The sequence below is a fragment of the Scyliorhinus torazame genome, chromosome 1, assembly GCF_047496885.1.
Source record: "Scyliorhinus torazame isolate Kashiwa2021f chromosome 1, sScyTor2.1, whole genome shotgun sequence".
Lineage (NCBI taxonomy): Eukaryota > Metazoa > Chordata > Chondrichthyes > Carcharhiniformes > Scyliorhinidae > Scyliorhinus > Scyliorhinus torazame.
Window position 1 is genome coordinate 342,176,290 of NC_092707.1, and position 26,313 is coordinate 342,202,602.

Sequence of the window (26,313 nt, forward strand, 5' to 3'; positions counted from 1 at the left end):
TGAAAACTAACCCTAATTGGCAACTGCCTTATCACAAGTAACACTCTCCAAAAATATAATTTAACAGTCCAATATATAATTATCTGTAGCAACGACCTATACATATTATACAGTATATATTAACAACCCTGAGAGTCCTTCTGGTTCCTCCTCCCCCCCCCCCCCCCCCCCCGATCCTGGGCTACTGCTGCTGCCTTCTTTTTTCCATTCCATCTATCTTTCTGCGAGGTATTCGACGAACGGTTGCCACCGCCTGGTGAACCCTTGAGCCGACCCCCATAGAACGAACTTAATCCGCTCTAGCTTAATAAACCCTGCCATGTCATTTATCCAGGTCTCCACCCCCGGGGGCTTGGCTTCTTTCCACATTAGCAATATCCTGCGCCGGGCTACTAGGGACGCAAAGGCCAAAACATCGGCCTCTCTCGCCTCCTGCACTCCCGGCTCTTGTGCAACCCCAAATATAGCCAACCCCCAGCTTGGTTCGACCCGGACCCCCACTACTTTTGAAAGCACCTTTGTCACCCCCATCCAAAACCCCTGTAGTGCCGGGCATGACCAAAACATATGGGTATGATTCGCTGGGCTTCTCGAGCACCTCGCACACCTATCCTCCAACCCAAAAAATTTACTGAGCCTTGCTCCAGTCATATGCGCCCTGTGTAATACCTTAAACTGAATCAGGCTTAGCCTGGCACACGAGGACGACGAGTTTACCCTGCTTAGGGCATCTGCCCACAGCCCTTTCTCGATCTCCTCCCCCGGCTCTTCTTCCCATTTCCCTTTTAGTTCATCTACCATAGTCTCCCCTTCGTCCCTCATTTCCCTATATATATCTGACACCTTACCATCCCCCACCCATGTCTTTGAGATCACTCTGTCCTGCACCTCTTGTGTCGGGAGCTGCGGGAATTCCCTCACCTGTTGCCTCGCAAAAGCCCTCAGTTGCATATACCTGAATGCATTCCCTTGGGGCAACCCATATTTCTCGGTCAGCGCTCCCAGACTCACGAACTTCCCATCCACAAACAGATCTTTCAGTTGCGTTATTCCTGCTTTTTGCCACATTCCATATCCCCCATCCATTCCCCCCGGGGCAAACCTATGGTTGTTTCTTATCGGGGACCCCCCCAAGGCTCCAGTCTTTCCCCTATGCCGTCTCCACTGTCCCCAAATCTTCAGTGTAGCCACCACCACCGGGCTTGTGATGTAGTTCCTCGGTGAGAACGGCAATGGGGCTGTCACCATAGCCTGTAGGCTAGTCCCCCTACAGGACGCCCTCTCTAATCTCTTCCACGCCGCTCCCTCCTCCTCTCCCATCCACTTACTCACCATTGAAATGTTAGCGGCCCAATAATACTCACTTAGGCTCGGTAGTGCCAGCCCCCCCCCCCCTATCCCTGCTACGCTGTAAGAATCCCTTCCTCACTCTCGGGGTCTTCCCGGCCCACACAAAACCCATGATGCTCTTTTCAATCCTTTTAAAAAAAGCCTTCGTGATCACCATCGGGAGGCACTGAAACACAAAGAGGAATCTCGGGAGGACCACCATCTTAACCGCCTGCACCCTCCCTGCCAGTGACAGGGATACCATATCCCATCTCTTGAAATCCTCCTCCATTTGTTCCACCAACCGCGTTAAATTTAACCTATGCAATGTGCCCCAATTCTTGGCTATCTGGATCCCCAGGTAACGAAAGTCCCTTGTTACCTTCCTCAACGGTAGGTCCTCTATTTCTCTACTCTGCTCCCCTGGATGCACCACACACAACTCACTTTTCCCCATGTTCAATTTATACCCTGAAAAATCCCCAAACTCCCCAAGTATCCGCATTATTTCTGGCATCCCCTCCGCCGGGTCTGCCACATATAGTAACAAATCGTCCGCATACAAAGATACCCGGTGTTCTTCTCCTCCTCTCAGTACTCCCCTCCACTTCTTGGAACCCCTCAACGCTATCGCCAGGGGCTCAATCGCCAGTGCAAACAATAATGGGGACAGAGGGCATCCCTGCCTTGTCCCTCTATGGAGCCGAAAATATGCAGATCCCCGTCCATTCATGGCCACGCTCGCCATCGGGGCCCTATACAACAGCTGCACCCATCTAACATACCCCTCACCAAAACCAAATCTCCTCAACACCTCCCACAAATAATCCCACTCCACTCTATCAAATGCTTTCTCGGCATCCATCGCCACTACTATCTCCGTTTCCCCCTCTGGTAGGGGCATCATCATTACCCCTAACAGCCTCCGTATATTCGTGTTCAGCTGTCTCCCCTTCACAAACCGTTTGGTCCTCGTGGACCACCCCCGGGACACATTCCTCTATTCTCATTGCCATTACCTTGGCCAGGATCTTGGCATCTACATTTAGGAGGGAAATAGGTCTATAGGACCCGCATTGTAGCAGGTCCTTTTCCTTCTTTAAGAGAAGCAATATCGTTGCTTCAGACATAGTCGGGGGCAGTTGTCCCCTTTCCTTTGCCTCATTAAAGTTCCTCGTCAATACTGGGGCGAGCACGTCCACATATTTTCTATAGAATTCGACTGGGAATCCATCCGGTCCCGGGGCCTTTCCCACCTCCATGCTCCTAATTCCTTTCACCACTTCTTCTACCTCGATCTGTGCTCCCAGTCCCACCCGTTCCTGCTCTTCCACCTTGGGAAATTCCAGCCGATCCAAAAAGCCCATCATTCTCTCCCTCCCATCCGGGGGTTGAGCTTCATATAATTTTTTATAAAATGTCTTGAACACTCCATTCACTCTCTCCGCTCCCCGCTCCATCTCTCCTTCCTCATCCCTCACTCCCCCTATTTCCCTCGCTGCTCCCCTTTTCCTCAATTGGTGTGCCAGCAACCTGCTCACCTTCTCCCCATATTCGTACTGTACACCCTGTGCCTTCCTCCATTGTGCCTCTGCAGTGCCCGTAGTCAGCAAGTCAAATTCTACATGTAGCCTTTGCCTTTCCCTGTACAGTCCCTCCTCCGGTGCTTCCGCATATTGTCTGTCCACCCTCAAAAGTTCTTGCAGCAACCGCTCCCGTTCCTTACTCTCCTGCTTCCCTTTATGTGCCCTTATTGATATCAGCTCCCCTCTAACCACCGCCTTCAGCGCCTCCCAGGCCACTCCCACCTGGACCTCCCCATTATCATTGAGTTCCAAGTACTTTTCAATGTACCCCCTCACCCTTAGACACACCCCCTCATCTGCCATTAGTCCCATGTCCATTCTCCAGGGTGGGCGCCCTCCTGTTTCCTCCCCTATCTCCAAGTCTACCCAGTGTGGAGCGTGATCCGAAATGGCTATAGCCGTATACTCCGTTCCCCTCACCTTCGGGATCAACGCCCTTCCCAGCACAAAAAAGTCTATTCGCGAGTAGACTTTATGGACATAGGAGAAAAACGAGAACTCCTTACTCCTAGGTCTGCTAAATCTCCACGGGTCTACACCTCCCATCTGCTCCATAAAATCTTTAAGTACCTTGGCTGCTGCCGGCCTCCTGCCAGTCCTGGACTTCGACCTATCCAGCCCTGGTTCCAACACCGTATTAAAATCTCCCCCCATTATCAGCTTTCCCATCTCTAGGTCCGGAATGCGTCCTAGCATCCACCTCATAAAATTGGCATCATCCCAGTTCGGGGCATATACGTTTACCAAAACCACCGTCTCCCCCTGTAGTTTGCCACTCACCATCACGTATCTGCCCCCGTTATCCGCCACTATAGTCTTTGCCTCGAACATTACCCGCTTCCCCACTAATATAGCCACCCCCCTGTTTTTCGCATCTAGCCCCGAATGGAACACCTGCCCCACCCATCCTTTGCGTAGCCTAACCTGGTCTATCAGTTTCAGGTGCGTTTCCTGTAACATAACCACATCTGCCTTAAGTTTCTTAAGGTGTGCGAGTACCCGTGCCCTCTTTATCGGCCCGTTCAGCCCTCTCACGTTCCACGTGATCAGCTGGGTTGGGGGGCTTCCTACCCCCCCCCCCCCCCTTGTCGATTAGCCATCCCCTTTTTCCAGTTCCTCACCCGGTTCCCACGCAGCTGTATCTCCCCCAGGCGGTGCCCCCCCCCCCGCCCATCCCCTCCCATACCAGCTCCCCCCTCTCCCCAGCAGCAGCAACCCAGTAATTCCCCCCTCCCACCCCCCCGCTAGATCCCCCGCTAGCGTAATTACTCCCCCCATGTTGCTCCCAGAAGTCAGCAAACTCTGGCCGACCTCGGCTTCCCCCCGTGACCTCGGCTCGCACCGTGCGACGCCCCCTCCTTCCTGCTTCTCTATTCCCGCCATGATTATCATAGCGCGGGAACCAAGCCCGCGCTTCTTCCTTGGCCCCGCCCCCAATGGCCAACGCCCCATCTCCTCCACCTCCCCTCCTCCCCCCATCACCACCTGTGGAAGAGAGAAAAGTTACCACATCGCAGGATTAGTACATAAAACTCCTCTTTCCCCCCTTTTTAACCCCCCTCCTCGCCCCCCACATTCGCCCCACCACTTTGTTCAAACGTTCTTTTTAATAACCCGCTCATTCCAGTTTTTCTTCCACAATAAAAGTCCACGCTTCATCCGCCGTCTCAAAGTACTGGTGCCTCCCTCGATATGTGACCCACAGTCTTGCCGGTTGCAGCATTCCAAATTTTATCTTCTTTTTATGAAGCACCGCCTTGGCCCGATTCAAGCTCGTCCTCCTTCTCGCCACCTCCGCACTCCAGTCTTGATAAACGCGGATCACCGCGTTCTCCCATTTACTGCTCCGAGTTTTCTTTGCCCATCTAAGGACCATTTCTCTATCCTTAAAACGGAGGAATCTCACCACTATGGCTCTGGGAATTTCTCCTGCTCTCGGTCCTCGCGCCATCACTCGGTATGCTCCCTCCACCTCCAACGGACCCGCCGGGGCCTCCGCTCCCATTAACGAGTGCAGCATCGTGCTCACATATGCCCCGACGTCCGCTCCCTCCGCACTTTCAGGAAGACCAAGAATCCTCAAGTTGTTCCTCCTTGCGTTGTTCTCCAGTGCCTCCAACCTATCCACACATCGTTTCTGATGTGCCTCATGCATCTCCGTCTTCACCACCAGGCCCTGTATGTCGTCCTCATTCTCGGCTGCCTTTGCCTTCACGACCCGAAGCTCCCGCTCCTGGGTCTTTTGTTCCTCCTTTAGCCCTTCGATCGCCTGTAGTATCGGGGCCAACAGCTCTTTCTTCATTTCCTTTTTGAGCTCTTCCACACAGCATTTCAAGAACTCTTGTTGTTCAGGGCCCCATGTTAAACTGCCACCTTCCGACGCCATCTTGGTTTTTGCTTGCCTTCCTTGCCGCTGTTCTAAAGGATCCACTGCAATCCGGCCACTTTCTCCTCCTTTTTTCATCCGTATCCAGGGGGGATTCCCTTCTGGTTTACTACACAGTGTTTTTAGCCGTCAAAATTGCCGTTGGGGCTCCTATCAAGAGCCCAAAATTCCGTTTCACCGGGAGCTGCCGAAACGTGCGACTCAGCTGGTCATCGCCGCACCCGGAAGTCCAAGTGAAGAGTATTCTAATACACTGCTGACTTGTGCCTTGTAGATGGTAGACAAGGTTTGGGGAGTCAGGAGGTGAGTTACACACCACAAAATTCCCAGCTTCTGACCTGCTCTTATAGCCACAGTGTTTATATGGCTGGTCCAGTTCAGTTTCTGGTCAATGATAACCCCAGGATGTTGATAATGGGGGATTCAGCAATGGTAATGCCATTGAATATCCAGGGGTGCTGGTTAGATTCTCTCTTGTTGGAGATGTTGGACCCTTGTCGGCGCAAGTGTTACTTGCCACTTATCAGCTCAAACCTGAGTATTGCCAGGTCTTGCTGCATATGGACACGGACAGCTTGAGTATCTGAGGGTTCGATGAACATTGATGATGAACATTGTGCAATCATTAGCAAACAACCCCACTTCTCATGGAGCGATAGAGGGGAGGTCATTGATGAAACAGCTGAAGATGTTTGGGCCTAGGACTCTACAGGAAATGTACAACCACCACAACCATCTTCCTTTCTGCCAGGTATAACTCCAACCAGTGGAAAGTTTTGCCCCATTTGATCCCCATTGACTTCAGTTCTGTTAGGGCTCCTTTATGCCACGCTCAAATGTTGCCTTGATGTCAAGGGCAGTCACTCTCAACTCACGTCTTAAGTTCAGCTCTTTTGGCCATGTTTGAACCAAGGCTGTAACAAGGTCAGGATCTGAGTGGCCCTGACGGAACCCAAACTGAGTGTCAATGAGCAGATTATTGCTGAATAATTCCACTTGATAGCGCTGTTGATGACACCTTCCAGCACTTTACTGAAGATCAAGTGTAGACTGCTGGGGTGGTAATTGGCCGGTTGGATTTGTCCGACTTTGTTGACTAAAACAAGTGTATGTCTACCACATTCCTTTATGTTTAAAGTTATTGAAGAAGTAAAGAGCACAATTTGACTATCCAGTTTAATTTCTGGGGAAATGAAAGAATTCTTCCGGATCACTTTACTGATTTCTGCCTTCGTAATCTCTCTGTACTCATTTCAGCAGCAAGTAACAAATGCTTTAACAGTGTAACACCACTATCGACAGAAATCATAGAATTTACAGTGCAGAAGGAAAGGAAAGACTGTAGCAAGATTTTAGAAATTGTGCTTTGTCTCTAGAAGTATAAAAACAAGTCATTTTAAGCCAGACTGCAAATCAAAACAAAGCTAGAGTATAAAACAAAGCACAGAAAGAGCTATGAATACAATTTAGTCGATCAAACCTGTTCCTTTCATATACCATTTCCCCTAATGCAGACAGTACTTGACATATGTAACCATTTGAGTGAAGATTATGAAAATATCTCTCTCCATTTCCCTCCTAAAAAGGTAACCAGACAAAACTTCAGCCCTACAATGCAATCACCTTTTGAAGATACTTGTTTATTTGTTACATTTTGCTCGAGTCTGTTACAAATATGTAATACTTTCAGCAGGATAAATTCCAATATCTATCATTTTAGGATTGTTCACTTTATTATTTTTCGCCACATAAATAAAAAATCTTATCACAGGAATTACATGGCTTCCAGTGGTCAGTTCATGAATCAGAAATTACTACATAAAATCACCCCCAGGTTCTATAAGGACACACAAGGCAGAATTCTCAGAGCGGCTTAGATTCACAGGACATGCCCCTTTGATGTCGAGGTGGAAGAATAATTTGCCCGCTTCCCCTCAGCCTCAGCCTCCAGAAATACCCCGCAAGCAAACCCGCCACCACCATTGGAGTTCAAAGCAGCACTTTGGTCAGAACAGAACTCTAGTGAAACTGATGCCTATGCCCCCGCCCTGCCCTGCCCTCTCCCAACCTGCGTATTTTGATCCCTTTTGGGTCTACTCGTTATTGTATCAAAATTACCTGTCAAGTAACCCACTCAATGAGAATAATGGTTGGGAATGAAGCCAAGGCCCACCATTTAATGACCCCAGGTAACATACTGTAATTAAGGAAAGACATTTGGCAACAGAAAGTCCAATTTCATGGGACATCTTTTTTAAATAATGAAGGACACAGAAAGGCAATCAGACAGTCGCGCACCAGACAGAAGTAGTTGAAGAAGCCTGATAAAAATCGCACTGCTGAATAGTTGTGTCAAATACCAATTCCTTGGTACTTGATCATCTCAAGGTATAAAATTTCTATTATTGTGGCTTAAAAGACTTAAATGTCTTTTTTCTTGTTTTGAAAGCAATGGCCAGTTGCAGGAATTCTGACACCAGTGTTAAAGCTAGACATTTAATGCAATTGAAATTAAATAAAGCTGAGGAACTCATCCAGGTTTAATGTGCAATTTAGTTATTTTACAAGGGCTAAAACTTAGCTTTTAGTCAATTTAACATTCAAATGGTAAATTGCCATTTAATTTCAATGTTTACAGGAACACCAATAAAATCACTTTTGTGAGCTGTAATTAGTTTGGCAAACTCATTTCAGACTGGTTATAATGAAGAGGTTGACAGTTAGCTAAGCGTACCTCAAACACATTAACAGAGGGAGACCTTATTGATCTGTATTCTTCTGTTGCAGACTTGATTTTTATAACAAGTAGAATCTGTGAGTTTACCAGTCCTTGATTGAGCTTCAGTGCAAAATCTGACTTCATTTTTGTGTATAAAATAAACTCATAAGGATGTACTGTGCAAATGCAATAGCCCATTTGTGGCTTCCGTTTTATCTTCCTCCACATCTTTGGTTGTCAGTCTGTAAGATGGAGGAATGGAAAGTTCTCCTCCATTACCTTCCGCTGCATTGTTACTCATGTGGCCGTTACACGAGGCACCTGCTTCAAGGCTATGGTCTTTTGGTGGGATGCAGCACATTTTATTCTCACATTCCCTTAACATACAGGGGGAGCTGCACATTAGGACAGAGTCAGTCACCCTATAAATAAACTCTGCCTGAATCGTAACAGAGTGAATTCCTGCATTGTGGAATATCTCACGTATTTGTAACTCTGCTGTTCTGTAGCTGGACAGATCCAGGCACTTCACGTGAAGTGAAGCAATAATCCTACCTCCGGCCAACTCCCAGATATGGAGTTCATGAATCCCTTGCACTCCATCAATTGCACACAATGTTTCATCTGCAAAGCATGGGAAATGGAACTTTAGACTGTGTTCAGTTGTCAAAAATAGCATATAATTCAAAATAAGGTTGGCATAACTTTATACTTTTGAACTTAATGAGTCGTTTGACCAGTTTGCTCAAAAGAATATCGGAATCTCTGAGAAAGGAGGAAAACCAGTTGGGCAGTCCAACCCAAAGGGACATCATTAATGGTCATGGAAAAGCTCAGACTCTTGCATCCTCCTGATGGAAAAAAGATTGCGCAAGTTGAAGAGCTGCAAGTGGAGGACCTGAACCAAGCATGTACAAATTAGTTCATGGGATCCTGTATTATGAAAAGATTAGTTATAATAAACATATTAGCTTTGTAACCTTTGCACTTGCAGTGAGGTGATAAAAAGCTGAATCACAAGCTTGAACTAAGATCAGAACCAGTGCACTACCTGGACCAACAGTCTATCATTTCTGGTAATCCAAGATCAAGGACTGAAATATTAAGCTGAATTTAATCAAAACTGATTATTAAATTGCGCTTTTAAATAATTTAACTTAAAATACACCAATTGTATTCTCTCACTACGTTTCACAACCTAATTGAAGATACACCTAACATTTTTAGATTTTATGTTGAAATAGAAATTGCTAAAACCAAATACACAATCATCTTCAATGAGCTAAAAGCTCCATTTCAGCAAAACTATCGTTGCAATGTTCACAACCATTCGCTTAAAGTAAATGTTCTCTCTCCGCCCTGCCTCCCTCCACCTCTCCTGTAGATACAGCCTCCTGTTTGGCTACTGTTCCTTGACATCAGTAGCCCTGTAGTCCCTTCCCCCCATCGTGCCAATACTTCCACATCACCCATACTGAAATTTCAAATTCCAAAGTTCTTCATAAATCATAAGTACAGGGAGCAAGTTCTTCTGTATCTGCCACAGCTCTGGTGTAGGCATTGCAGCCATTCATCTGGAGGGGAACAGCATGGAGAAACTCACAACACACAAGGAGAAAAAAATATGGCAGCAAAATATGTTTTAGCAATGAACTGCTAAAAATCATTTCACTTGTGTTTATTCATCACCTTATTCTGTTGAATTGCATCAAAGCACAATGCAATGAATTACTTCCCGATTACAGGGATTTATCAGACAGGCACCATTTGCCTCCGGAACTCACAAACAGCAATTAGATGAATGATTCATTTATCACTACTTCCAGGGAGAGGTCTAGGTCAGAATAGTGGGTGAACAACCTACTCCTCTTTTAATTGTGCCATCTGATCAAGAAAATCAATCAATTCACTGGATACCATCTCATCCAACAAAACAGCACTCTCTCAGTGCTGTGCATCAGGGTCAGTTGAGAAAATGAGTTCAAAGCTACAATCATCTGATCCAAATGTTAATCTAAACTAACATGCAATAGGTAAGGATGTAGTACGGTTAATTAGTGGAAAGTGACAAGGATATGCTTTTGAATGTTAATTCATCACACAAATGTAATCAAAATTGCTGCCATTTTCTTTCCAGAGTGCAGAAAATAAAGTATCAGTTGTCCAAAGCTAAACACATGCAGGAGACACCAATGAAAAAACAAAGGGATAGGAAAAAATAATTCTGTGATTATATATTCAAAAGAAAATAATCCCTTTTGCTGATTGGAAAAACTGGCAGATGAGGCCCTGATGCATGTGTCTTCCTGTCTGCAGCAACTGTTCACTGATGATTCTTGTTGAAATGTATGGTGTAACAAAATTTTACATGCCTCCTGAAGAAAGGCCCACCTGATGTAAATGTGATCACTGAAAATGTAAAAACTGAGCTGAATAGATTTTTGGAAGGAATATGGAATCATGGCAGGTTAATTGAGCTAAGGTTAGTCAGGATCAAATAGAACGGCAGGACAGGCTTGGGGAGACGGAATGGTCCACTCCTATTTCTATGGGTGGAATTTTTCTTTCCGAAACTAAGAGTGGGATTTTCCGTGCTACCTGCCACGTGTTTCGCAGCGGTGGAAACGGCCCGATTTCACACTCAGATATTCATTAATATGCATTGGTGAGTAGCTCTCTGAATCACATGGTGGGGCAGGCACTGATTTGTCCACTCTGCCGTTACCTAACGGTATCAAAGGTCCAGGCGCCATATTTAAACATCACCCGAACACACACATTACTCTCACCGGGCCAGCTGTGTGACGGAAATGTTTGGATATGGCTCCGCTGAAGAATAAAGGTGCTCTGAGGTTCAGCAGTGACTCCCTTGAGGCCTTCATGCACAGATTCTGCCAACACCAAAATGTCCTCCACCTGAGGGATGGTCGCAGGAGGCCCACAAGCTTCACCTCGCTGGCCTGGGAGGTGGTTGGAAAGGAGGTCAGCTTGTTGGGCACCTGCCCAAGAAACATCATCCAGTGCAGGAAGAGGATGAATGATTTCATCTGAGCCACCAGGGCAATCCAACCTTCAGCTTACTCCAAACTCACACTCTCATAATGGCATCATGCACTCAAAGTGTTACATTGCTCAGGGATCTTACACAATATTAGCGGGGGTGACATTAGCACTGATCATCTCATGGAAATTTCAACACCACCAGCATCTCATCTAAAATGCTGCACTAACTCTATGCTCAGCCCTTACTTGGGAGGGCTCTGCGCGCACAGTGGGCATGCTTGCTTCCCACCTTGGCTGGGATTCTCCACTGCGAGTCTGCCTCGCTACTAGCAAGGATGGAGAGTTTGACACTCAAATTTCTCATTCACTGCAGTGGGACCAGCAAATCCCACTGCTGTGAACAAGCAGAGAATTCTGTCCCTCTCCTCAATTCTTCTCATCACATTCCATTCCATTTATCTTCATGCAGGCCAAGCTCAGCCACAACAACAAGGTCATATCCCTGGAGGAGGCATGGTAGTTGTCCAGGAGTTGTCCCAGTTTGAGGAGGATGCCACCAAGCTGGCAGGCGAAGACAAAGATCGCTCCTGTGGGGAAGGCAAGATCAGCCTCTCCCAGCAAGCCACGATGCATGAGCTATCCATGAGTGATCACATTCCTGATAAATCACAGTGAGTCACATGCAATGTTATATTCTGTCTGCTTATGGACTAAATCTATCTCCTCTCTTTTACAGGCACCAGCTGGCTCAGACAGAGCTTGAGGCAAAACATAAGACCCAGGCCACCTCAGAGGAGGATGCTGAGGATGCATCAGATAGAAGACCTGTCATTGCATTCACCTGCACCCTCCACCAGCACAAAGACACACATCCCAGTGAGTCATAGATTTTCAGTAGGCTGGAGTCACATTCTGGGGTGTGCCACACTGACACATCTCTGTAGCAGTCATAGGCAGTGACAACCCAGGTATCTGGCACTTGGAGAGTTAGTATACTGATTAAGCTCAACTTGCACTTCAGCAATGACTGGATGCCCTTTGGCTCATTATCCATGGAAATGGAGAAAGCACATTAGACGCTTTCATTGTTGATCTGGTGATATGCAGCAGTTGTGCTTCCTTAACAGTTGCCAGCATTTTCCATTCTCACATTCCTCTCTGTTAATGCTCAAATGGAGCGGCTGTATTGTGAAGCCCATGACTCCTGCATTCTCTCTCATTAATGTGCACCAAAAGGCTCCATTTGCAACTCCTCAAGGAAGCCCTCCTCTTTTCTCTCAGCTCTGACCCCAGCGAGTCACGTTTTAATGAGGATTCATGACGTGGTAATTTATGCAAAAATATTCCCGGCACAGATCAGTGGGAAGCCTGACTCACCATCAGCCCGCCATGAAAGTGGTAAGGGCAAAATTCCAAATTCATTTCCCATCGGTGGGATTCTGGCTTTTGGCCACTCTCCTAATCTTCCACTCCAGCCTGCCACGAAAACTGGCAGGATTGGAAAATTCCGCCCTATGGGTGCAATCTTCCCCTTAGTACACTGAGTGCTGGCTGAGGCGAGAAAACCAGTGTGCAGCTCTCCAGCTGTGCAGCGGAGGTTTCTCTACATATTTTAGCGCACTCTGCGCAAAAGACATTTGGAGCCTTGGTTTTTGCCAACACTGTGGCGGGGCAGTGCCTGATAGAGCCACCAATGCCAGCCCACAGAGATCGGACCGCCATTTTTAAAGGGCGTCCAGAACAGCATTGTGACAAAACCTCCCCCACGCACCATGGACTGGGCAACCATCACCACCGACACAGGCATCGGGCATTATCCACCCCCCCCCCACTAGAACATCGAGGGAACCCCCTTTCCACACAAGCATTGGGGCAACCCCTCCACACATACGGGGAATCCGCCCCCGCAATGGGGTTCCTCAGAGGGACCACCCCAGCGCTGTCCCCTGGCACTGTCAGTGTGGGTCTATCAGGCTGTCAGCGAGCAGTACTGGAGGCAGTGCCAGAGCACTCACCGAGCATGTACCTCTCCTTAGGGGGGCTATAATGACATATGAGCACCCGGTGAATTCCCCTCGACAACTTCAAGTTTGGTAAAAGCTGTTGTAAATCTCACCGATGTGACGGAAATTCCCTTCCATGGGGAACATATGGCAGGAAATTCTTTCAATATGTTTAAATTTACTTCACCGGCGAGGGCCGACGAAAATCCGAGAACGAAATCACGCCGGTGAGATTCTCATTCCCGTGGTCTCGCAGAATTTTCCACTGGCGTCGTCGCGAAAGCGGGCTGAAATTCCCTCCATATATTATCTTGATGACCACTGGTAATGCAGCACGTCCAATTGTCAGGCATGGCTTCACTCATAGCACATTTGTCTCTGGCATAAAGGTGGTGGGTGCAAGTGTTGCCCCAGTGACACAAGTGCAAAAATCTAGCTTGACACTCTGGTGCAGTACTGAGGGAATGCTGCACTATTGGATATGTCACCTTTTGGGCGACGCATTAAATTAAGGCCATGCTCTGCTTTTGCGAGTGGACGTAAAAGATCCCATGGCATTATTTTGAAGAAGAGCTGGGGAATTATCCCTGAATTCCTGGCCAGTATTTATCCCTCAAACAAGTTCACTAAAATAGCAGATTATCTGATCATTATCATATTGCTGTTTACGAGCAAACTGACTGTTGTTTTTGCTACATTACAAATGTGACTGCATTTCAAAAATACTTCACTGGTTGTAAAACACGTTAGATGTCCTGAGGTCAGGTGCTATATAAGTGCAAGTCTTTGGAAGTAAAATTTAATAGCTACCAAAAACAGGAGATCACCGGTAATGTACAATTTTTTTTTTAATAAACATTTTATTGAGGTATTTTTTGGTATTATAACAACAACATAATAAACAATGTACATGAAACTATAAACATAGTGCAAAAGCCGTCTCCTTTCCTTACAGGTCCCACCTTTATTAACCCCCTACTCTAAGCTAAACTAACGCCCCCCCCCCCCCCCCCCCCCCGCCCCCCTTCTGCTGACGATTAATTTTCCACGAAGAAGGGTCGATGAACGGTTGCCACCTCCATGCGAACCCTAGCAGTGACCCTCTCAAGGCAAACTTGATTTTCTTCAAACAGAGAAAGCTAGCCCTGTCCGATAGCCAGGTCGCCGACTTCAGGGGCTTTGAGTCCCTCCAAGCTAATAGTATCCGTCTCCGGGCTACCAGGGAAGCAAAGGCCAGAACGTCTGCCTCTTTCTCCTCCTGGATTCCCGGGTCTTCCAATGCCCCGAAAATCAGCACCTCTGGAATCAGTGCCACCCTTGTGTTTAACACCGTGGACATGGCATCTGCAAACCCCTGCCAAAATCCCCTAAGCTTCGGACATGCCCAGAACATGTGGACATGGTTTGCTGGTCCTCCCGCACATTTTGCGCACCTGTCTTCCACCCCAAAGAATCTGCTCATCCGGGCCACTGTCATGTGAGCCCGATGAACGACCTTAAATTGTATCAGGCTGAGCCTGGCACATGTTGCGGACGCGTTGACTCTACCCTACGCATCCGCCTCTATCTCTCCTCCCAGCTCCTCCTCCCACTTGCGCTTCAGCTCCTCGGTCTGCGTCTCCTCTGACCCCATAAGTTCCTTGTAAATGTCCGAGACGCTCCCTACTTCCACCCACCCTCTGGAAACTCCCTGTCCTGAATTCCCCTTAGCGGTAGGAGCGGGAAGGTTGACACCTGTTTACGTAGGAAGTCCCGCACCTGCAGATACCTGAATTTGTTTCCCCTCGCCAACCCAAACTTCTCCTCCTGAGCGCCCTCATACTCGGAAAGCTCCCCTCTATAAACATATACCCCATCCTCTCAATCCCTGCTCTCCGCCATATCCGGAACCCCCCATCCATACTTTCCGGGGCAAACCGGTGATTATTACAGATTGGGGACCAGACCGATGCTCCCTCTGCTCCCACATGTCTCCTCCATTGCCCCCAGACTCTCAGGGCCGCCACCACCACGGGGCTGGTGGAGTACCGTGCCGGCGGGAATGGCAGATCCGCAGTTACCTACGTCCCCAGACTGGTGCTCTTACATGTAGCCGCCTCCATACGCTCCCATGCCGACTCCCCCCCCCACTTCCTGATCATGGCTATATTCGCTGCCCAGTAATAGTTACTAAAATTTGGCAGCGCCAGCCCGCCCTCTCCCCGACTCCGCTCAAGCATTACCTTCCTTACTCGCGGGGTCTTGCCCGCCCAAACAAAGCCAGAGATCGCTTTGTTGACCGGTTTAAAAAAGGACCGCGGAAAAAAGATGAGGAGACATTGAAACACGAACATGAATCTCGGGAGGACCATCATCTTCACCGTCTGCACCCTCCCAGCTAATGACAACGGGAGCGCGTCCCATTTCCGAAAATTGTCCTTCATTTGGTCTACTAGTCGGGCCAGATTTAATTTATGGAGCCGGTCCCATTCCCGCGCCACTTGAATGCCTAGGTACCTAAAGCTTCCCCCTGCTAATCTAAACGGCAGCTCCCCCAATCGCCTCTCTTGTCCCCTCGACCGCAAACATCTCACTTTTCCCCATATTTAGCTTATACCCCGAAAACCGGCCAAATTCCCCTGGAATCCTCAGAATTTCTTCCATCCCCTCCAATGGGTCCGATACATACAGAAGCAGGTCGTCTGCATATAGCGAGACTCTGTGCTCCATCATTTACTTTCCCTATCTCCCTGCCTGCCCCCCTCTTTCTAAGCTGCTGTGCAAGCATTCTGATGGCCTTCTCCCCATACTCATAGATCCCCCCCTCGCCTTTCTCAGCTGCTCCACCGCCCTCCCTGTGGTTAACAAGCCAAACTCTGCATGTAGCCTCCGCCGTTCCCTTAAAAGCCCTGCCTCTGGAGTCTCCGCATACCTCCTATCGATCTGTAGTATCTCCTTAACCAATGGATCCGTCTCTGCCCTGTCCACCTTCTCCCTATGGGCCCGTATCGAGATCAACTCCCCTCTGACCACCGCCTTCAGTGCTGCCCAGACCATCACTGCTGAAATTTCCCCCGTGTCGTTGACCTGCAGGTAGTTCTGAATACATTTCCTCAGCCGCTCACACACTCCTTCGTCAGCCAAAAGTCCCACATCTAACCTCCAGTGCGGGCGCTGGTTACTGTCTTTACTAACCTGCAGATCAGCCCAGTGCGGAGCATGGTCTGAGATTGTGATCGCCGAGTACCCCGTGTCCACCACCCCTGCCAGTAAGGCCCTGCTCAAAATGAAGAAATCGATCCGGGAATACATTTTATGCACGTGTGAGTAGAAGGAGAACTCCTTCACTCTCAGCTGGCCAAATCTCCATGGGGTCGTCCCCCGTCCCGTCCCCATCAGCTCCATGAACTCTTTTAGTTCCTTTGCCATTGCTGGCACCCTGCCCGTTTTCGAGCTTGACCGGTGCAGGCCTGGGTCAATAACTGTGTTGAAGTCCCCTCCAATGACCAGGTTCGGTATCTTCCCCAGCATCCTCTTTATAAACTCCACATCATCCCAATTTGGCGCATACATTTACTAATACCACCTGCACCCCCTCTAGCTTCCCACTGACCATAATGTACCGACCTCCCACGTCCGAGACTATTCTACCCACCTCAAACACCACCCACTTAGTGATCAGGATCGCGACTCCTCTAGTCTTTGAATCCAGTCCCGAGTGAAAGACCTGACTGACCCAGCCTTTCCTCAATCTAATCTGGTCAGTTACTCTAAGATGCGTCTCCTGCAACGTTACCATGTCCGCCTTCAGTCCCCTAAGGTGCGCGAACACAAGTGCCCTCTTGACCGGCCCATTTAACCCTCGAACATTCCAGGTGATCAGCCTAGTTGGGGGGCTCATTGCAGCTTCTCAAACATATCTGCAATGTAAGCCCCAGAGTCCGCTCCTTCGGACCCCTCTGGGAGCCCAATGATTCTCATGTTCTGCCGGCGGTATCTATTCTCTAGGTCCTCCACCTTCTCCAGGAGCCTTTTCTGCTGGTCTCTCAGCATCCCCACCTCCAACTCCACCGCAGTTTGATGTTCCTCCTGTTCAGCCAGCGCTTTCTCCACCTTCTGGATCGCCCGATCTTAGGCGTCCAATCTAAGCTCCAGCCGCTCAATCAACTCTTTTATCGGGTCCAAGCAGTCCTGTTTCTGCTTAGCAAAGCCTTCCTGAATAACTTGCATCAGCTGCTCCATTGACCGCCGGGTCGACAGACCAGAGGTCCGATCCTCCGCCATGCTGTCTCCTGCTGCAGCTTCAGCCCAAGCCTTCTCTGTCTTTCTGTTTCTGCCTTTCCGAGCACTTCTAGTCCTTCTCTCCATGCACCGATGCGGGAATTCAGTACACAATTGCCTCTGTCATCAGTTTTACAGTTCAAGTCCGGTAGAAAAGGTTCAAAAGTCCGACCTGAGCGGGAGCCACCAAATGTGCAACTTACTCCTTCATAGCCGCCACCGGAAGTCCTCGGTAATGTACAATTAACCTGTGCCCATTGAAACTGATGCAGACAGCAGGTCAACTTCGTGGCTGCTCAACTCAGCAGAGGGGACAGAGATAAAGCAAATTAGGACCACATAAAGCCAGCCTGCATTCTGAAACGGGAGGTGTATTCTGATAGGAGGAGCTGGAACTCTTTACAGAAGAGAGCCTGACGAAGAACAATGAACGATGCTGCAACAGGAGAGGAGCACATTCCAAGATTCTCTGATGTTATACTGGGCACCTTGGTGATGGTAACGGAGAGATGGAGAGACGTGATCCGTTCACAAGGGCAGGAGACCCTCCAGACAAACTGTATGAAGGCAATGGGATCAGTTAGGCATGGCGGTCAATGCCAGTGATCGAACCTCAGGAGTCTGGATACAGTGCCACAAGCAGTTCAATGACCTTACATAATTGGTCAAGATCAGTGAAGTCAGCTTCAAATGCCACAGCCTATCAATTACATCCCTATCTTCAAACTATGCACAATGCACAACCCACCTGTCACTCACCCACCAATATTCTCCATGAATAACATGGTACAGATGGAGGGGACTCCTGCAAGGGCTGACCCTCTGCGCTTTGGCTACAGCAGCACTCGCATCCCCCTCGGCAAAATACACATCTAGCCCAGTGGTAGCGGCCACACTGAAAACATGGGCCCAATTAAGGCAGCACTTCGGGCTGACTAGGATGCCCCCCATGGCTCCCATTTGCGGCAATCACAAATTCCCCCCCCCAGCCATGCTAGAAGCTACCTTCAGGAAATGGAGACGGGACGGGGGTACACTGACAGTTAGGGGCTTCTACGTAGGGCACAGACTAGCAACAGTGGACGAACTGACGGAGGAGTGGGAACTACCAACAGGTCAGGAAATGGGACACCTGAAAATAAAGCACTTTCTCCGCAAAGAGACAGTAGGGTACCCCGGAGCCTCAGAGACTACACTATTTGAAGACCTGGTAAACGGAGACAGTAAAGACGGGGGACTATGTGGGAAAATGTATGGACAGTTACTGGACAGAGTCGAACACCACTGGACGAGGCTAGACAGAAATTGGAGGACGAACTGGAGACAGAAGTTGGGTGGGGTCTCTGGAGCGAAGCACTGAGCAGGGCCAACTCCACCTCCTCCTGCGCAAGGCTTAGTCTCATGCAGTTCAAAGTGGTGAACAGAGCACACCTGACCAGAACTCGAATGAGCAGGTTCTTCCCGGAGGTGAAGGACAAATGTGAACGGTGCCAGAGGGGGCCGGCCAACCACACCCACATGTTCTGGGCTTGTCCCAAACTTGCTGGGATCTGGACAGCCTTCTCCGAGGCAATGTCCCAGGTTGTAGGGGCGAGGGTGAAGCCATGCCCAAATGTGGCAATCTTCAGGGTATCAGAGCAGCCAGAGCTACCCATGGGGAAGAGGACCGAAGCCCTAGCTTTCGCTTCCCGAATTGCCTGCCTGAGAATCCTGCTCGGCTGGCAATCAGCAGCAGCACCCACAGCTGCAGACTAACTGGCTGACCTTGCAGAATTTCTCCACCTGGAGAAGATTAAACATACCATCCAAGGGTTGGAGGAAGGCTGCCTAAATGCATGGGGGCAGTTGTCGACATGTCCCAGAACCTGTTCGAGGCCATCAACAACGAATAGGATACGAAACGGGAAAGTTAGAAAGAAAAGAAACACATGCCGAGCCAGAGGGCAGCAGAATGTAAATAGGGGAAATTAAGGGAAGGACAAGACAAACCTTTCTGTATAATACAGTAAATAAACACGGCCAACTATGTGCATAACTGTTTATAAATTTTGAAAATGACGAATGAAAAGATTTAAGAAAAAAGTCTTGCATTTACATGTACTATCTGAGGACTCCCAGGTCAGGTGACTCCATGAAGCACTGAGTGTATGTACCGTATTACATCTGATATTGGAGTCCACTACCACAATCACTGTAATATCATGACAACTTCTATAATCACAGCAAGAGCAAGTAAAAACTGATTAGGAACCAATCTGAAAGTAGTTGATAATCCTGTTAAATAATGCGTCCGGGGTTCCTTCCTGTGGCTCATTGTGTGTCCAGCTGTACCCATTTAAGGGGTGGTCTTAGCTGGAGTACAAACTACCAAACTACCAGCACTGGCATCAATTAACTGTGATCTGCCACACTGCATATATCTAGCAGATGATCCCTCTGTATACCTAATGCACCAACCAAAATAGTGTCCAGTGCAGCTCGCCCTGGAAGTGTCCATATGGCGTTTTGGAGGCAAAACAGCCCCTCATAATGCCAACAACAAAATACGTGCTGCGGAGCCAAATTTCATGGCCTTCTCTTTATTTTGTTGCATATGGTTTCACTGTCCCTGCAGATAATAATAATTATTATTCTAATCTTTATTGTCACAAGTAGGCCTACATTAACACTGCAATGAAGTTACTGTGAAAATCCCCTAGTTGCCACATTCCAGTGCCTATACGGGTACAAAGAGGGAGAATTCAGAATGTCAAAATTACCGAACAACATGTCTTACGGGACTTGTGGGGGGAAACCAGAACTCCCGGGAGAAACCCACGCAGACAGGGGGAGAACGTGCAGACTCCGTACAGATGGTGACCCAAGCAGGGAATCGAACCTGGGACCCTGACGCTGTGAAGCAACAGTGCTAACCACTGTGCTACGAACTTTGTGGGACCAAGCACCACACCTCACTGATAATTCTGAACCTCCTCAGCCTCCATATCTGTGTAATTTTCACATAGCTAAATCTATTGTAGTATGTGCTCTGACTGGGATACCTGTTGCAGTTTATAGGTCAATGACTTTCGAGCTACTGTACCTCATTCAACAGGCCAAGCACTGGATACTCCACTCACATTTGGACAGAAAACCTTGGTACTCACAGTCCTTCTGTAACAATTCTTAACAGGTCAGAAGTTCATAAAATTACTCACCTTTCACGTACCTCCATTTTAAAATGTTGCAGACTTAACAAGGCCTTAGGTTCAACGGTCTTATTTTCCAGTTTCTTGGGGGAAGTGGGAGGTGCGTGGAGGGAGGGAGAAGGTAAGGGAGGGAAGAGGGGAAGCAATGGGGAGGAGGGAGAAGGGAAAAGGGGAAGAGGAGAGGAGGGGAATGTAGTGATATCATGGTTGTGTTGTAATTCACCGACTGACCACTAGGAGTCTCACTGGTATAGAAGTGAATGTAAAGTCAGCTGACCAAACATTCGCTGGAGGAAATAAAAGAGAGAGCTTGCATGTGGATGATTTTGCTGTTGTTCATCTGTTGTCTTGTATATAGTTTACCGCCAGTTAATGTTAATAAATCATTTATACCTTTAACTACAGGTGTTCTTGTAATAAATTAGGCCATTCAACAAGAACATTACATGGTACCAGAGTGGGAAGATATTAAGCACTGAGAAAAAAAAATACCAGCCTGCTACAGAGATTTGAAGATTTTTCAGACTGCTGTATTAACAGCATGGAGTTGTTGAGGCCACCAAAGAGTCTCAGCTTTCATGGTAATGTGAACAGCAACTGACAAGTGTTTAAACAACAATTTAATCTATTTCTTATTGCAGTAACTTTAGAAGATCAATCAGATTCATGTAAGGTAGCAATTCTCCTAACTGCGGCAGGGCCAGAAGCAATTGCTGTGTTTAATTACGGTTAAATTTGCAAACGATGAAAATAGTAAAAATTTTAACAAAATAATTAAAAGATTGCAACCCCAGAAAGAATGAAATTTGTGAAATCTATGTGTTTTGATCACGTTTACGGAAGACAGATGAGTCCATAGATCATTTCATCACTGATTTAAAGTTAAAACCAGTGATTTTCCTGCGGTGGAATCTTCCATGATTCGGGACCAGATTGTGTTTGGTGTGAATGAAAATAAGCTGAGGGGAAAGTTGCTGAGGGAATCGTAGTTGTCTTTGGAGCAAGCAGTTAAGATTTGTGAGGCTCACGAGCTAGCAGCGCAGTATTCTAAAGTGTTTCTCAGTAATGGCGGCGTCTTCTTGGAGGAGAAAATTCCGATTGTCGCCCTTTGTCCAAAAAGACGGGAAACTTCCAAAAAAAGGCAGGAAAGTTCCTATAGCTCCTCGCACACCAACAAATAAGTTAAAGATGAGGATGAAGTATTTCTGTGTAAAAATCATGGCACATTACCATGAAAGCTGAGACGTTTTGGTGGCCTCAACGACTCCATGCTGTTAATACTGCAGTCTGGAAAGTCTTCAAATCTCTGTGGCAGGCTGGGTTTTTTTTTTTCTCAGTGCTTAATACCTTCCCACTCTGGTACCATGTAATGCTCTTGTTGAATGGCCTAATTTATTACAAAAACACCTGTAGTTAAAGGTATAAATGATTTATTAACATTAACTGGCGGTAAACTATATACAAGGCAACAGATGGGGCCCCGTGCCAAAATCGCATTTGGCTGAAATCAGGCCCGGCGCTGGTCCGGCAATTCTAGGGACCCGAGAATTATCTTGTTCGTGGAATACTCCACACAGCTGGATTGACCATGAAATGCCCTCAGGGATGGGCAATAAATGCTGGTCCAACCAGTGATGCCCACAACCCTCCCATGAATGAATTTTTCAAATACCTCATCGGACTTTGATTCAGAACCCACGTGAAACAACATTTCCTTTCCCTGTGGTCTCTGCACTGTAATTCTTTCTTCTCTCCATCCCTCTTTTACCGTGTGAATGCAAAGAAGGAAACATTGCAACACTCCTCCCGCATTTCGATTATGTAAAAATAAACTACCCCTCTAAGTTCATTCTACCTTGAGTTGGCTGTGGGAATATTCATAGAAAATTGTATCACAGCAAAACTGAGAGATTAGAAAATACGCCGTCACTTATAAAAGAGGAAACAAATCAAAACTCAAAAACACTTTCCTCTTTATGGATGGGTAATGAGAGGAGAAATTAGCACTGTTTAAATTAACCTCCTTTCTGTCCATGACACTTTGTTTTCAGCTAGTTTAATGTTAGGCAACTTGGGACAGATTAGGTATCAGACCCTGGATTTAGAAAGTAATTTTCTTATGTATGGGATATGGATTTCCAATTTTAATAAGAGCTCCAATCCATAACTCATGTTAATTAAACTTATAGAGTAAACAGATTAGCTTACCCAAATCAAGAAGTTTGATCCCATTGGGTACCATCTGGAGCAGAATAATTGCTGTTTCTTTTATGAGTGGGAAAGCAGATGATAGAACTATTATGACCATGATGATTGTCAGACTCGGATCCACATAGCATTCCCAGTTACAGATTTCACCGTCATCAAGTGGAAGTAGATAGAAGACAGTAGCAGCGACGACCACCACCACAGAACCCAATGCATCGCCCATTACTTGTAGAAGAACACCTGGAAAATAAGTATTTATTAGAGACTTAATTCTTAGAAAGTACAATAAAATCACTGTGCTTCACTAGCCAGTGAGCATTGCTAATCTAAAACTGGCTCCCTCCCCTTACAGTAATGTAATTGTAGTCCAGGGCAGTTTTACCTCATACTATATGGTTTTTTTTTCAAAAAGTAATGGATTAGGAAAGCCTTACTGACTCATTGAAGCTTGCTCTTCCAGTACACCGAATTACCCAGTTTACCAGCCAATTTAATTTTGAACTCATACAAAGGATGGAACTTTAACATAGGTGAGCGCATAGGTTTGGGTACTGGTGGACAGGGCGGTGATGGTGGTGGTGATGGGGGGGGGGGAGCCATGGCAGGCAAATCTGTCAAAATGTGTTGAGCACTCACAGCTACTTGTGTCAGAGGTTAGTACGCAGTACTTGTGCATAGAGAGATGCACATGGTGTCATCTACCTTTGCAAGTCCAGAATTCTGATCTGTACTTTGGAGCTCTGATCGATCGTATAGCAAGGGTTCAGCTGAAGCCAGGTTATTGTGGAATTCAAATGAAGACCAAGGTGACCACCAACTAAACCAACAACACCAGCAGCAGTATCATGAGTAGCAGGAACTGCACCAAGAACAGCCTGCTGTTCACAGGCCTGTCGGTCCATGGGAGAAGGGTATCAGCAGAGAGATGCAGCTCTTTGGAGGTCAGACACAATGCTGACAGAAGATAAGCTTTGTTTTCATGTCAGAAAATAGTGTTTTAGAAGACTCAGGACTTGCAGTCAGGTAATGGCTGACATTTGCAGCCTGCTGGAATAAGACCTGCTGCTACCTGAACATCATGGACAGTCTTTCCAGTGACTGTCAAAGCCACCACATCCCTCAACCTTTATCCCCTAGATTCTCCCAGGGCTCAGCTAGAGACATTTGCAGGATTTCACAGTCAACAGATGCACAAGACAGCTGAGGTGGATGTCTTGTTTGTCAGGGTTGGCAATTATGTCAACTTCACATATGACGAGGCCAGCCCCCCACTAACAAGGTTGGGCAACAGCTTACACAGCCAGCCCCAGCAAGCTGGCAACAATGGCGCCAAGGAGACCAGCCCCAAGATTGGAGAACACTGACCTGGGGAGGCTGCTAGACACTGTGGAGGCCAGGAGGGATGTTCTGTTCCCCCGAGGGTCCAGGAGGGGCAGCCATAGGGCAGCCAATGCCGACTGTGACGAGGTGACGGCAGTGAGCTCGTCGAGTGTGACCAGGAGGACTGGCATCGAGTGCAGGAAAAAGGTCAATGATTTACACCGGGCATAAGGAGTGAGTAGACACCAACCCGCCCCCCTCCCCCCGCCGAGACCTTACCGGCTCCATAGGAGCATCCATCACCCCTCCCCCTTCAATCCCCCAATGCTTCCTCCACCCCCTCCCCCTTCAATCCCCTCACCCTTCCTTCACACACACACCCACCCCCACCAACCCCACCACTGTGAACCACGCATGTGGCTAACGATGTCCCCTCTGTGTCTCCTCAGAAAAAACGCTCCCATAATCGTCGGGAGAGAGCCCAGGCTGGCAGTGGTGTGCCAGGCCTAAGAACCCTCACCACCTTCAAGCAGCATGCCCTGGAGGTGACTGGTGTAGTCGAGGGCAGAACGGTCACCAACGCGGAGGCTGGCGGACGCTGCAGAGATGAGGAACCACTGGGCCCCACCTATCCAACGGGAGTTGTTATTGCCTTTCTGAAAGACCCATCACTCCCACTGACCACATATCCATTCTCCCGCAGGTCCTCCAGCTGACGGTGCCAGCCCACCCCGGGTGGCACCTGCTCCTGCCTCCCAGGAGACCACCTCAGAGGAGAGCTTCGAGGATACCGCCATACTAGCCACGTCACAGTGCTCATCCCCACTCGCCACCAGTGCAGATACACACACCTCAGTGGGAAATGTTAGTGGTCAGACTTCTGAGGCACAATCTGGTGAGTGCCCCGCTGCTGCTGATGTACATCAGGTGGAGACAGGAGCCCGCAGGCGAGACAGCAGTCGGAGGTCTGCTGGATCCCAGGACTCAGCTGGATGCCAGCCTGATGCTGAGCCTGTGGAAGAGGTCATCCCGGAGCTGATGAAAGCATTAGGGTACGACCGGACATTCAGAGGGAGCTGTCAGCGTCACGCCAGCAGGTCCATAGCCGATTGGAGGAGTCCGAGAGCCTACGGGTGCAGGAGGTGTCGCCGGCAATGCGTGGCACCGAGGCCAACACTGCTCAGGTGGAGATCGCAATGGAGAGACTGGGGCACGATGTTGGCCCCATTAGTGAAGGTGTCCAAGGCATCGTGCAGTCAGTGACGGCCATGGTAGAGGGTCTCGACAGAATGTCTGCCTCGCTGAGGGATGTCACTCAGTACCAGGCTGACCTCGATGAGGTTCTGCGGGACAAGTCCCGTACTCAGATGGGCATGGCCGAGGCACTGCAGGGCTTGTCCCAGTCGCAGGTGGGTATTGCTGAGGCGCTGCAGAGCATGTCCAATGACTGAGGAGCATCTCCGAGGGTGTCGACACGATGGGACGGACCATGGTGAACTACCAGAGCTGGCAGAGCCAGATGATGCAGGGGCAGCGGGGGCTTGAACCAGCTGCCGCTCCATCCCAAGGTGAACCCCAAGGCACGATCGGCACCGAGTGGAAGGAGGGAGTGCCGGGTGCCAACCCGGACCCGTCCCATAGAGTGGGGTTGGTGGCCACCGGCTCCCCCGGGTTCCAGCCTCTGATGAGGCTGCGTCTCAGTCAGCACACAGGACAGGGTGGCACGACTCTGCATGAGCCGCCGACAAGTGAGCCGGGGCCCTCCGGCCTCAGAGCAACCAGAGGATGCCCACCAGGAGCATCGAAGGCCACAAGACATGGTAAGCAGATGGTTGCTTCCACCTCTGATATGCATCCAGGGAACACATTACACGTAATGGTAGAGCTAAGAGGGCAAGGCACCTCTAGGATCACTGCGGGCACCGGGGCAGGAGGTGGGGGGATGTAGATAATGTAGATAGAGGGTGAGGGACCTTGGGGTGGGGGAGGGGACAGCACCATTGGGAGGGTGGGGAATTGTCAAACACAATAAACACTTGTGTGCACAGCTAGTATGATGCTTCTGTCACCTTCTTCCACAATGCGGGGTGACCTCCGAACCCTTGGCCCATCTCTCCAGGCACCTCCCCCTCCTCGTGGCACTCACCCACCCTCTGGCTGTGTCCCATCCCCTGGGTGTTCAGATGTTGGCTGCTGCGTGTGTGGTGTTGCCTCCTGCAGTGTTCAGGCAGTGTCCAGGCATCACGGTCTGATCAGGATGCTGGGCAATGACTCCCACATGTTACATGACCCGCCCACCCAAGGGGATCCA

General features: G+C 48.5%; 1 protein-coding gene across 2 annotated transcripts in view; it reads right to left on the minus strand.

The window, feature by feature from the left end:
* The window catches only part of slc30a10 (solute carrier family 30 member 10), a 64,057-nt gene that overhangs the window by 3,063 nt on the left and 34,681 nt on the right, over nucleotides 1-26,313 (minus strand). Inside the window, exons 3-4 of one of the 2 annotated variants that reach the window (XM_072509403.1) lie at nucleotides 22,683-22,922; nucleotides 6,931-8,644 (exon numbers count right to left, since the gene is read on the minus strand). In XM_072509403.1, the coding sequence (XP_072365504.1) occupies nucleotides 8,184-8,644; nucleotides 22,683-22,922 (701 nt within the window). In that variant the 3' untranslated portion in view covers nucleotides 6,931-8,183. Of the gene's footprint in view, nucleotides 1-6,930; nucleotides 8,645-22,682; nucleotides 22,923-26,313 lie in introns of those variants that run through there. The other variant, XM_072509413.1, reaches the window with a different exon arrangement.